We start from the raw sequence: 14,067 nt of genomic DNA on the forward strand, positions 1-14,067 counted from the left end.
AGCTCATTTGATCTGTGTTGTCCAGCTTTGGAATCATGGCAACACAATCCAAAAAGAAATATTTCTGAACCGGGCGACGTAATGTATTTTTCATGACAGATGGAGCAACATCAATTAGAAAGACTTTGCGACACCAATGTCCCCAAGGTGAATCAAAGGCTATAAATTGCAGCATTTTACAATGTGGGTTTAATAGTGTGATTTCCTGCAGCCCAAAGTGTCACATCACTTCATTCAACATGTTTCTACGAACGTTCAAGGAAATCTTCTACCCAATACTTGCCATCATTGGTGTTCCTGGTAAGTGTATGTGTGTCAATCTGTTTGTGAGTTGCACCCGATTTTTTTCTCTGTGACTCGTAAGCTTCTTTATAACTCAATGGACATTGTTCAGCAGACCCATTAACACTGATACCGGCTGATTAAGTGTGCTGAAATAGGTCTTCACCTTCGGTATGTTTCCACGACTGATAACAAGTCTAGTTTATAACTCAGAGGCTCTCTGAAATATCCAGTTCTTACTGTTGGCAGAAAGCCATGCCAGGTGAAATCGATGGCAGTGAATGGAAACACTCTGAAAGAAAATATCCCTGAGGATAACAGCAACATGGCACTAAATGTGCAAAAATAAACGCAGTAGAAACCTAACACTAAATATCATGTATAACTGGTAGAATTTGTATGTGGAGTTGAACACATGGTCAATCACTAATAAAAGTGACGTATCTGATACCATTGATCATGTCTTACAAGGAGAATCAGTGTCAAATTCTGCTATCTTTGGGCCACTGGAATGAGTGAAATACCTGGCACTGATTCCCATGTATTTCTGGGAGGATCTACCTGTATCCGACTGTGTCTTATAGGGGTCACAAGCAGAATGAAATAGTTGACACTACTGTCAATTATTGTCTATTACTTTAGGGGGGATCTTATAGAGACGTATAAGATAATGAAAGGGTTGGATAGGGTAGAGGTAGAGAGATTCTTCCTGCTTAGAAAGGATAGCAGGACTAGAGGGCACAGCCTCAAGATAAGGGGGATGCAGCTTAGATTGGAGTTGAGGAGGAACTTCTTCACTCAAAGGGTGGTGAATCTCTGGAATTCTCTGCCCGTTGAAGTGGTGGAGGCTGCCTCGCTAAATATATTTAAGTCACGGGTAGATAGGTTTCTGATAGACAGGGGAATTAAGGGTTATGGGGAGAAAGCGGGAAAGTGGAACTGATCCACTTCGGATCAGCCATGATCTTATTGAATGGCGGGGCAGGCTCGAAGGGCTAGATGGCCCACTCCTGCTCCTATTTCTTATGTTCTTATGATTGGGTATTAATAGAAAAAAAACATTACTGTGGGATTTCCATTGATATGGGTCAGAAACTGCACTGGATCACCTAACACCAGTGACTATATACTTATGTGATATCGATACAGATAAACGTACTGACTTTAAAATGAGCAGGTTCTATTTTAAAATGCAATTTTCCGTGTAAATTGGTGAGTGTTGCTAACACTCTATCAATCTGCCTGTGCGTTTCAGTAAAAGGTTCGACTGACAGAGGTAAGTTTCACTTTTACAGGATCTAAAGAATTACTGTGACTACAAATGTCTAATTCTGACTCACTTTTATCCCACAAACAAATGTACATCAACTAAATCCTGACACGCAAACAATCCGACAATAATGTTAACCATATTCCAATCTGCATGCTACTTTTATCTCACTTCTTTTCTTCCGGTAATGAACTGATGTTTCTTTGTAATTTTAAGAGATCTTTTTCACCTGGTTTGCACTGACTAGCTATAGTGAAAATAATTTGTCATTGAAATGTCTGCTGTAGAGGCACATCAGTTGATATTTAATGGCTTCAGGGTTTACTTTGGCTTTTTCCTCCTTTATCACTCCACCCTCTAGTTGGATGTTCCAATTCGATTTTCCAATGAGCTTCCTTCTTTGTGATTCTAGATATTTTCTGTAAATGTTGAGACACAGTAATCCCAGTGATGGGCCTGTGAAACATCACTCCTCACTCTTCACAGATCTGATTAAATCCCTTTGACCACAAATTACTTTGTCCCTGTTGTCGCTTACGCTCCTTTATTCCCTAATATAATTTTGTTGAAATTAGCCATGAGTATGCTGTTTTCTGATATACAGAATTTCTCTATTAAATTAAAGTGGTGTGGTCTATAGTATCAACCTAACCTTTAATGTCTGAAATTGTGTCAAATTATTCATTGAATTCTGGATATCTTTTGGACATTGCACTGGGTAATGTTTATCATATTTTATCATAGTGTTTTCAGATGTTTTATTTTCTATTCAGTTTCATTGCTATTATTTTCCCTAAAATTTACATGGTTTTAACTTGCCTATAATTCATTGGAGTTGTACCATCTTCTGTTTGAAATACAGGAATATAATTAGTTGCCAATCAGTCCATTCATAATGTTAGAATTATTCTGACTCAATAAGTAATAATGACCCTCCTGTCTCCCCATTTGCTTTAATACCTTCACTGGAATCCACAACTGGAAGTTTCCCCTTGTTTCCGATCAATGTATCAGATTTTCACCTTCAATATATTAGAGTTATGGGATTGAATTGATTTTTTTACTAGTTGCTATTATAGTTCCTCCCCTCAGAGAGCTTTCTTTCTTGTTCAGGCCATGAATCATACTGAAATTGTTTATTCTGCAATGGCAATCTCAAAGCTTGTGTCACCTCCATCATTCTGAGCTCGGAACTGTCCTCCAGAAATCGAGTTCTATTTCTGTCATCCCTCTCCCTCTTTGCTCCAGACTCCTGTTAGTGCGAGCTTTTCGTTACCTCACCAGGATGGGAAGTGCCTCAAAGACACCATGAGACAGTTTCCCTCGCCAGTTCCCTTCCATCATTTCCAGCTGGGATATTGTGAGGACGGATGATCTTGTTTAGATTTATTCACTTTCGATAACCATTTGGGCTATTGCCGTCTCAACCATCAGCACTCTCGAAATGCAGAGACAGTCAGGTTCCTCAATGTGAGTGTGATACAAGACCCCTAACTTCAATAGAGCTGTGCATACAAACATAGGGATAATCTCTGCTCAATTTCTCCTTCTGACAGAGTCTGTGTGTATGCTGGCTGTATGGTCTTTGTTTAGGAGAAAATCCGGTATGATTGATGTGTCCTACCCTTCAATGGACGTTTGCAGTTCTGATCCTTCACACGTTATTGTGCACTGCTTTGCTTTGAACTGAATTTATAAATTAATGTGCCTTGAACCCGACATTCTCTTTGGAAGGTTCCTCTCCGACAATTCTCTTCAAATAATCGATGCATAAAACTCCACTCAACATATTTGAATGTCCACCAAATGTAATTTTAAAAATAAATCTTTCCCACTCCCACTACACTGTTCATTATAACGCAACAAATTCCCCACTCACACATGTACCACCAGGCCCTCTGCCTCCAGATAAACTTCCTGGAGAAACTCGGAGTCAGTAAGTCCCAGTCTCTATAGCTCTGTCCCGTAATTTACAACAATGCTGCCTACTAGCAAGTGTTTCTGATGTTTCTGCATTATTCCTGAGTCCAGGATCTCCTCATTTTCAAACAATTCCCTCTAACGTGTCCAAGCCAGCTTTCTTACTACTAGTCACATCTCTTCTGGGATTGGAAATCATTAACTTACCTAATTCATTCCGTGCTACCGTACTCCGCTTTCAACACATAATTTCCACCTTTCTTCCACTTCACACATGCTCCCAATCTCACGCTTTGCCACCCCTGCCTTCGCCTTGGCTACCTTCTGATTCTTAACATTGTGTTAGATTTCAAGAGGTGACTAATTCATTAAACTGGCAACATGTTTAAATAAAATCTCTCAGCAAATTTATCAAACGGATAAGTGTTCACACCAACACCCATCATTTAAATTAATCAGCTAATTATGAGTTCTTCAAGGTTTGTACAATTTTGGTTCAACTCATAAGAACATAAGAAATAGGAGCAGGAGTAGGCCATCTAGCCCTTTGAGCCTGCCCCGCCATTCAATAAGATCATGGCTGATCTGAAGTGGATCAGTTCCACATTCCCGCTTTCTCCCCATAACCCTTAATTCCCTGTCTGTCAAAAACCTATCTACCGGTGACTTAAATATATTTAGTGAGGCAGCCTCCACCACTTCAACGGGCAGAGAACTCCAAAGATTCACCACCCTTTGAGTGAAGAAGTTCCTCCTCAACTCCGTTCTAAACTGCTCCCCCCTTATCTTGAGGCTGTGCCTTCCAGTCCTGTTATCCTTTCTAAGCGGGAAGAATCTCTCTATCTCTACCCTATCCATCCCTTTCGCTATCTGACACGTCTCTATAAGATCCCCCCTCATCCTTCTAAACTCCAATGAGTACAGACCCAGTCTATTTAATCTCTCTTCATAGTCCAACCCCCTCAACTCCGGTATCAGCCTAGTGAACCTCTTCTGCACTCCCTCCAACTCATCTTATTATTTCATCTAAAACCCGAGGAATACTAGCCTATTTTGTTTCACCCATTCGTGAGATTTGGGTGTCAACATTTATTGCCAACATTTATTGCCCATCCCTAGTTCCCTCTAACTTGCTGTGCCAATTCAGAGGGTAGTTGAGAATCAACACATTGTTGTTTCTCTGGAATCACATGTAGGCTGGAATGGTTCAGAACGGCAGGTTTCATTCCCTAAAGGACAGCAGTGAACTAGGTGGGGGGTTTGTGACAATCTGTATTGTTTACATGGTCAGCAGCAGAGTCTTCCACCCATTTTTTTTTTACATACTGAGTTCAAATTCCACCATTTGCCCCCATGGCAGGACACGATCTGGGGTCCCCAGAACATTAGTGGAGTTTCTGGTGAAATGGCCTAGTAATAATATCTCTCAGCCATCCTGATGAAATCTAATAGGAACGAATTTAATTTATGAGCTGTTGAGATATTCAATTGGCAGCAGACATTTTCTTTTTTAGTTCAACGTTAGGAGAAAATCACAGATTTATTTGATCAGGTGACTGCCGTTAAAATGTAATATAATATTCATAATGCCATACAATCTACTAAATAATATTATATTAATTCACACAACCGCCTTGCTTACGTGTCTCACCCAAACATGAAACAAGTCCACTTATAATCTTCCGGTTTAAGTAGAGGAAATTTAAACATGTCCATTAAATTTCACATCTTCCACATTTCTAAATGATAAGCTTACATTTCAGATAAAACATGATTTTATTGAAGTTCATAAAATTCCTTAAACGTATTCACAGCAATAATGGGATCTCCTGTACACTGGGAGAAGGTCATGCCCGGATGTGTTACCAGTTTACCAGCATCATCTGGTGTTTCCAGTCATTTGTCACTTCTGTTCTGTTCTCCACTGCGGTGTGAACTCTGTATTCTGGGCCTCCTGCACGCTTCTACTGAAGCTATATCTTGACCCTCATTGCATTCCTCTTCTGAACATCTGGTTGTTCATATCTTCACCAGAACGATGAACACAATGGTTCCTGCATTATTCCGTGTTTCCAGCAAAACAAATCCTCTCTATCGTCTCTCTGGACTAAAAGGCTCTCCAGCGCTCTAATGCTCGTCTTCATCAATGCAACCTCCCTTCCACGTCCCACCCTTCCACGCACGAACAAGCGTGTGTACATCTACAAATAAACACACACACACATACAAACAGATCCACACGCACAAACAGACGCACACTCCTACACCCCATACACTAACAGATACACACACACACACAGACACACACACACCTACACCCCATACACTAACAGATACACACACACACAGACACACACACCTACACCCCATACACTAACAGATACACACACACACACAGACACACACACACCTACACCCCATACACTAACAGATACACACACACACAGACACACACACCTACACCCCATACACTAACAGATACACACACACACACAGACACACACACCTACACCCCATACACTAACAGATACACACACACGGTGATGCACACAAGCTTTTGTATCGATCCTGAACACGTTGCAGAAGGGACAAAAACCAGGAATGCTGGGAAAGCCTGTGTGGAGAGAAGAAAACGGCTCTATTCTCTTTCCACAGACACTCTTCATCCTATTGAGATTTTTTTTCCCAGAATTTTCAGATTTTTTTTCAAACTCAGTATTTTCCCCTTACTTTGTAAATGGGAATTCTTCAGACAAACGTACAAGGAGCAGAAATCTAATTCAGCTCGCTGTACTAATCTATCAATAATCAAGCAAAAAGTTGCCCTTCTTTCAACCAGGTCTGAGTTATATCCACCACAACTTAATTCCATCCACGTCAGATTTTAATAGATGTGAACTGCAGCAGAAAGGGAACATATCAAAAATCATAGAGCAATTGAAATGGCGTGGAAAAGGTCTACATGTTCCCTGTTTCCAGAGGTGTTCCTAAAAGAAGTGGATAAAACCAACTAATCTGTGAAAATCCCTGTGTGAGCTCTGGTCTGGTCTTATCAAATCATTTGTCTCAGTTACAGGAAATGCACATAGTGAAGTTATGTTTTTCTTGAGTTAGTGCTGTGCTTTAACATTATTCCCATATTCCGTATATGTCATTCCCCTTTCTCAATTATCAATTTAATTTATGCACTGGAATTATTTTCGTTGCTAACTGTGACCTCAGAGAAGGGAAAATTTCTGCAGGAAAGTGTCAGTGGGAGAACAAAACACAGTGAAAACAAGTCATTAATCAGAGTGGGATATCACATCCAAGTAGCCGTCTATTCCAGGCGTGTCTGTGCATGGAATTGCACTGAAGGCAGTCTATAAACGGGCTGGAATAAATGACCAAATCACCATGTATTCTGTGGAGTCTATTTGAGTAGAATTGCACTAAGACTGGGTAAATAATCACAAAGAAATGTCGAACCACAGTCACTGCAGATCAGTGGAATTACTGTAAAATTAGAATTGCATTGAGTCTGGATAAACCAATGGAATGAAGTTTTTTTTATTGATTGTGTGATTTGTTATTATTGGGGAATGACCTCTGTATTTCCCAGAATTGCATTGCTCTTTACCAAAGAAATTGATTGAAAACATGAAACAATTTGGCCGTTGGTTTTAATAGTTCCTCATGGGTATTTACAGAAAAAAATATCTGGACATTTCTATGATTTATAGCAAACTGAGCCAACAAAATCAGACTTGAACTTGTTCCTGATAGATCCAGGAGAACAGGAAGGTGAGGATAAAGGAATGGAGAACATCTCTTGCCGAAAGTATCAGGCAAGTAGCCTTATTGAAACACCAGTTCCTGATACTTTGACAACAGTCTGACATTATACAATCCGGGCAGTGCTGATTCTTTACATCAATTCTTCTGAAAAATAAAGACAGCTCAGATGCTTGGTTTGGATGTTTATTATTTCTGGAGAAAATCGATGCTGGTTTAAATGATTAATGGCACCGTTCTATGGAGGGCCCATTCTGACTGGTTTGTTTCCGAGCAGTTTGGGACCCTGTGTTTCAATCCAAATGAAGCTCCCAAAGCTTTGTTCTGGTGAAATGAGGTCACCATTTGTTAATCTACTCTGCAAGTCTATTAATGATTATTCCCGTGATTGTGCGCAGATATTGTGTTGCATTATCCCTTTCAATTCTATCAACTTTTTTTTTCTTTCAAATTGTCTTTCTACTTGCTGATTACATTTTTTACCTAACTGATGAAGGTCAGTGATCCCAGTGCTGATCCTTGCATAATTCACTGATGACAGTCTCCAAATCTTTTAAATCGCTGCACTTTGGTTTTGTTTTGGAACCGGGTTGTGTTCCATTCTGCTGACAGTAGCCTCACTGCACAGGATCTGATTTTAGGCATGCTTTGTTCTAACTACTGAATCATTAAGAAAAGCAGCATTGTGGCCATCAATTTTGAAACACCAATTCCTGATAACTTCTAACGTAATTTCATTAAGCATAGCCTTGTTTTTATGGGCACTGTTAGTACTCTGCGTTTCCTCTGCGTTTGGATGCATTGTTCTTCTTAATACTGACCTTGTGTTGATGGGTTCTATAGTTACCTTCATTACTTTCTCTCTTCCAGTAACAGTAACGTGCATTCCAAGCAATCAATGAAGATAAAACATTTTGGATAGATAATACTGTCTGTGTTGTCACTCCCCATTGTTTATATTAAGTTATTTGGATGCATTTCATCCAAACCAAAGGTTGACCTTCTCCTTAATTTAATAAATGTTTGGTGAAAACACGCTACTATCTGAATTCTCATATTGCTATTTGACAATATAATGCCATTGATCCGGATGATTTTCCTTTCTATATGTTCTGAATCCTCACCCACTGCTTCAGCCTGTCTGGAGTGTCCTGTCAAATGGGTTTGTCCTGTGAACAGAGCTATGCCCCAGGAGAAAGAAAAATAATTTTCTCTGTGTCAGTCTATCTAACAGATCCTGAATAGAGTGCCCCCATATCCAGTTGCGTGGGACTTGTCTGACCGACAACAGGGGAACTGCCTCGAAGGCAGCGTACCCCCACAATCTCCCACTCAGACATTGAAAGAAGACAATGTTTCGTTTTGTTTTGTTGATTATTGATTCTCTTTGGAATTGGTTTCCATGCTCACCGGTGCCGATATGGGAATATAAATATTTGCAATTTCATCACGTTCTGCTCTGATATTCTGCTGTAAAGTGTGTACGGGTGTAAACTTTCACATTCAGATTCCCCTACTGAAAAATCCGGAACCAGCACATACTGTGCTGTCGTTGTGCAGAAGACATGTATTTATGAACCTTGTGATTAACATGATGCATGTTCCAATTCTTCATTGGTTCATTATACATTATGCTGCTAGCTGTGCTGCCTTTAGGCAGGAGGTGTACCCCATTCTTTTATCCTCAACTTCCTGGTCTCCTGGATGATTATAAGAGTGTCAGGCTGTAACATGTAGTACCAGATATCGATCAATCTGCTCATCACGTTAGCTTCACCAGCCAATGGGATCATGACTCATAGTGAAAATAAATCACTCCACTTTTCCACATCGCCCCTATAACCAATGTTTTCATGAAAAAACTCTGTCTCTGCATTGAACATACTGAATCCTATCTCTACAACAATGTGGAAAATAATTCCTGAGTTTGACTAGTCTCTGAGAAAATAAATTCTGCATTTCTGTGTTTTAACCTGGCCACATCTTATTCTAAGATTATATCCCTCAATTCCTAGACTATCTCATAAGTGGGAACACTTGTCGGCATCTATCTTGTCCAGCTCTCTGTGAATCGCATTCATCTCCACAGGGTTCCCTCTCATTCTTCTAAAATCCAACGGATGCACTTTCAACCATCTCATCTTTTCCTCGTGTGAATTTCTCCCCATATATGGAATCAATCTATTCAAATGATTATCCCCGACACCATGGTACACTTCCTCAGAAACTGGGACCCAAACTGTTCACATTCTTGTCATTGTGATCGAACTGGAATCTAGCAATAATTCATTTTTTATACACAATTATTTTGGAAATAAAGTTCAGTTGCCCTCCACAATTATCAGTTGAATGTACATGCTGGTTTTTAGTGACTTACACACAAGGACACCCAAGCCCTCACCAAAAGCATTGAATTAACAGTCAGCCTACTCCTGTCAGCTTGATCTCCACAACTATATTAACCCTTTAGTTGGTTTAGAATGGATGGTCATTGGGTCGTGGTTGAGATTTTCACAAAATGAATGCTGACTGAGGCCTAATTCATCAAATGTTTGGCCCAATATAGCTTTCCTTAGTGCCTGATTGTATTATCAATAATACTGTGTATTATTTCCCTGTCTCTGTCTTACAGCTAATTTAATGGGCATTCTGGTTCTGTCCCGAAGAAATTGTGGTCTCTCCATTTGTACAACTCGTTACCTCCTCGCAATGGCAACAGCAGATCTACTCGTCATTGTCATTGTGGTCATACTGACCATCATCAATGAATATTATTTTCCTGTAAGCTTCCTGTACATCACACCTGTGTGTAGTGTTAAGACTGTCCTCATGGGTGCAACCACAGAATGTTCTGTTTGGTTCACCATCATGTTTTCTTTCGATCGATTTGTGGCCATTCGTTTCCAGAAGTTGAAAACAAAATACTGCACCGGGAAAACTGCAAATGTGGTTCTTGCAACAACTAGCATTCTGTTCCTTTTAAAAAATATCCCCTTCTACTTTAAAGAGGAACCTATATTCAGATATAAAAATGTACTATGGGGCTGTCAAACAAAGGTAAGCTCTTTTACTGATCCCATTTGGGTTGGATTTCAATGGTTTGATAAGGTTGTAACTCCATTGCTCCCGTTTGGTTTAATTCTATTGATTAATGCTCTGACTGTCCGACATATTATAATAACAAGCAGAGTCCGAAAGGTACTGAAGGCTCAGCGCCTGGATGGAAATAACAGTGATCCAGAGATGGAGAGCAGAAGGAAATCTATGATTTTACTCTTCACAATATCCGGCACATTCATTCTTCTGTGGACTGTCAATGTCGTACAATTTGTATATGTTCAGATAATAGGATTATTTTCCATCAGTGATTCTGCATATACATTACAAGCTGTAGGAGGTACGATGCTCAACCTAAATTGCTGCACAAACACATTTATTTATGTGGTCACTCTTTCCCAGTTTAGAGAAGAAATGTATTCGATGTTGACATATCCTCTCAAAGCAATTCTACAGAGACTCAGCGGATTAAGGAAGTGTTCCCAATGATAGGTGGTTGAATCAGTGGATGTGTATCTTTGTACATTCACCACCATCCACTTTCCCCAAGCACAGGATTCTTCCCATCAATATGTTAACCTTCAGTCATTCAGATAAGTTCATTCAGTGTGCACTGCCAGCTCAGCACACAATGGAGCATGGTAACATGATCTGCTGTTGTATTAGTCAATTCTATACTCGAAGCAGATCAGTGGCCACGTTCACAGATCATTGACAGATGAGTTTGTCCAACGTGTGAGAGACACGGAAGAAATGCAGCATGAGGCCATTGATTTGGAGTTCACTATGACACACAATCTTTGTGACTTAGTTGGAAACCATGACTGAAGCACACATCGATCCGTCTCAAGGACCATATTGTTCCCAGTTACAAGAGAGGCATTAATCACACAGTCTGAACAAAAAAATACTGGAATGGTGTGCAGCTGCAGCCCATGTGTGTCCATTACTACAAGAGGAGCAATGGGAATGGGAGGAACACTGTAGGTCGCTGCCCAATTAGTCAGATATGATGTTCTCCAGCCTGCCAGCCTCGTGTTTGTCACCGGGGGGAGGTTTTCCAGCAGCAGCATCCTCCGATCTCCCACGGTCACTGGGAATTCCTATGGGGAACTCCTCACCCTGTGGGGAAAGATCACTGCCGGGAGTGTGTTGACGGTAGGACTGGAGGATCCCACTGTCACAAACGATTGGAGAATCCCGGTGAGAGTTCTTGTTTACTGAAGATATTGGGGTTGAATATCCAGGTTCACGGTGCTGCTGGAGGAGACCAGTGGGAGATATCAGCGGGAGGAGGGGGACGGTAGTGGGATTCAGGACCAGCACCAGGGTGATCGCGAGTCTCCGGGGGCAATGCTTCCTCATACAATCAGCCCTGTGCCAGGAATTGATGTGGGAATGATTATAATGTTGGAATCACTGTTCCAATATCATTAGCGAGTCTAGGACGGTCTTCTCCAGGCTTGCTAGTGTAGCCCCTCATCCCAGACACCCCCTCCACCCCTCCCAGTCCCCGGCTAGGAGAGAGTCCCATCAACAGGGACCGTGTGTGATCACCACGAGAGTGGACACAGAGGCCATTGAGGTCAGGGTGTGCCGCTCAGACAGTACCTGGCCTGCACGGCCAACCTGACAACCTGGCATTGCCAGCCTGGCACACTGGCACTTCCCCCAGGCACAATGTTACTGCCCGCCAGGCACCAACCACTCGAGGGGTGGGGGAGAGGGGGCTGGGGGGGGGGGGGGGGGCGGCTGTGGCCTACTGTGTGAATGGCCTAGTGAGGGGCCAGTTGGTGATGCTGGGGGGAGGTGCTGCATTCTCTCCAATTAGTTCGGTGGGAGAGAGAGGGAGGGGGGGACCCCCGGTGTATATTTGGTGGATTGTGTGTACTGCAGGGGATTGGGGTTGGCCACGGTGGGGGGAGGGATGGGGGTAAACCAGCAATTGGGAGTGGGGGATGCCTCTTATCTATGGAGCATGTTTGGGGAATAATCGGCAGGCTAACATGTGGGAAACTGAAGGTGGGGACTAAGGCGTATGTGTGGATCTCCACACTGACAGATCCTTGTATATAAATTGGGGGACACTCCTAATGGACAGGGGGGACACTCCTAATGGACAGGGGGGGACACTCCTAATGGACAGGGGGGACACTCCTAATGGACAGGGGGCGCTCCTAATGGACAGGGGACACTCCTAATGGACAGGGGACACTCCTAATGGACAGGGGGGGACACTCCTAATGGACAGGGGGGGACACTCCTAATGGACAGGGGGACACTCCTAATGGACAGGGGGGGACACTCCTAATGGACAGGGGGGACACTCCTAATGGACAGGGGGGGACACTCCTAATGGACAGGGAGGACACTCCTAATGGACAGGGGGGGGACACTCCTAATGGACAGGGGGGGACACTCCTAATGGACAGGGGGGGACACTCCTAATGGACAGGGGGGGTCACTCCTAATGGACAGGGGGGGGACACTCCTAATGGACAGGGGGGTCACTCCTAATGGACAGGGGGACACTCCTAATGGACAGGGGGGGACTCCTAATGGACAGGGGGACACTCCTAATGGACAGGGGGGGACGCTCCTAATGGACAGGGGGGACACTCCTAATTGACAAAGGGGGAGACTCCTAATGGACAGGGGGGGACACTCCTAATGGACAGGGGGACACTCCTAATGGACAGGGGACACTCCTAATGGACAGGGGGGGACACTCCTAATGGACAGGGGGGGTCACTCCTAATGGACAGGGGGGACACTCCTAATGGACAGGGGGGACACTCCTAATGGACAGGGGGGGTCACTCCTAATGGACAGGGGGGGGACACTCCTAATGGACAGGGGGGGACACTCCTAATGGACAGGGGGGGGACACTCCTAATGGACAGGGGGGACACTCCTAATGGACAGGGCGACACTCCTAATAGACAGGGGGGACACTCCTAATGGACAGGGGGGACACTCCTAATGGACAGGGGGGGACACTCCTAATGGACAGGGGGGACACTCCTAATGGACAGGGGGGGACACTCCTAATGGACAGGGGGGACACTCCTAATTGACAGGGGGGGACACTCCTAATGGACAGGGGGCGACACTCCTAATGGACAGGGGGGACACTCCTAATGGACAGGGGGGGACACTCCTAATGGACAGGGGGGGACACTCCTAATGGACAGGGGGGGACACTCCTAATGGACAGGGGGACACTCCTAATGGACAGGGGACACTCCTAATGGACAGGGGGGACACTCCTAATGGACAGGGGGTCACTCCTAATGGACAGGGGGACACTCCTAATGGACAGGGGGACACTCCTAATGGACAGGGGGGGGACACTCCTAATGGACAGGGGACACTCCTAATGGACAGGGGGACACTCCTAATGGACAGGGGGGGACACTCCTAATGGACAGGGGGGGACACTCCTAATGGACAGGGGGGGACACTCCTAATGGACAGGGGGGACACTCCTAATGGACAGGGGACACTCCTAATGGACAGGGGGGGACACTCCTAATGGACAGGGGGGGACACTCCTAATGGACAGGGGGGGCGCTCCTAATGGACAGGGGGGGACACTCCTAATGGACAGGGGGGGACACTCCTAATGGACAGGGGGACACTCCTAATGGACAGGGGACACTCCTAATGGACAGGGGGGACACTCCTAAAGGACAGGGGGGGGACACTCCTAATGGACAGGGGGGGACACTCCTAATGGACAGGGGGGGGACACTCCTAATGGA

At 43.7% G+C, this 14,067-nt stretch overlaps 1 protein-coding gene across 1 annotated transcript; it reads left to right on the plus strand.

Moving 5' to 3' along the window:
• The first annotated feature begins 239 nt into the window (after positions 1-239).
• LOC145337645 (putative G-protein coupled receptor 139) lies at positions 240-10,792 on the plus strand. The gene is made up of 2 exons (XM_080182463.1): positions 240-300; positions 9,879-10,792. Exons 1-2 carry the CDS (start codon positions 240-242, stop codon positions 10,790-10,792), a joined length of 975 nt encoding a protein of 324 aa, XP_080038589.1.
• Positions 10,793-14,067: the final 3,275 nt, after the last annotated feature.

This window comes from Carcharhinus amblyrhynchos, unplaced genomic scaffold, assembly GCF_965287045.1.
Source record: "Carcharhinus amblyrhynchos unplaced genomic scaffold, sCarAmb.v2.hapA scaffold_55, whole genome shotgun sequence".
NCBI classification, from domain to species: domain Eukaryota; kingdom Metazoa; phylum Chordata; class Chondrichthyes; order Carcharhiniformes; family Carcharhinidae; genus Carcharhinus; species Carcharhinus amblyrhynchos.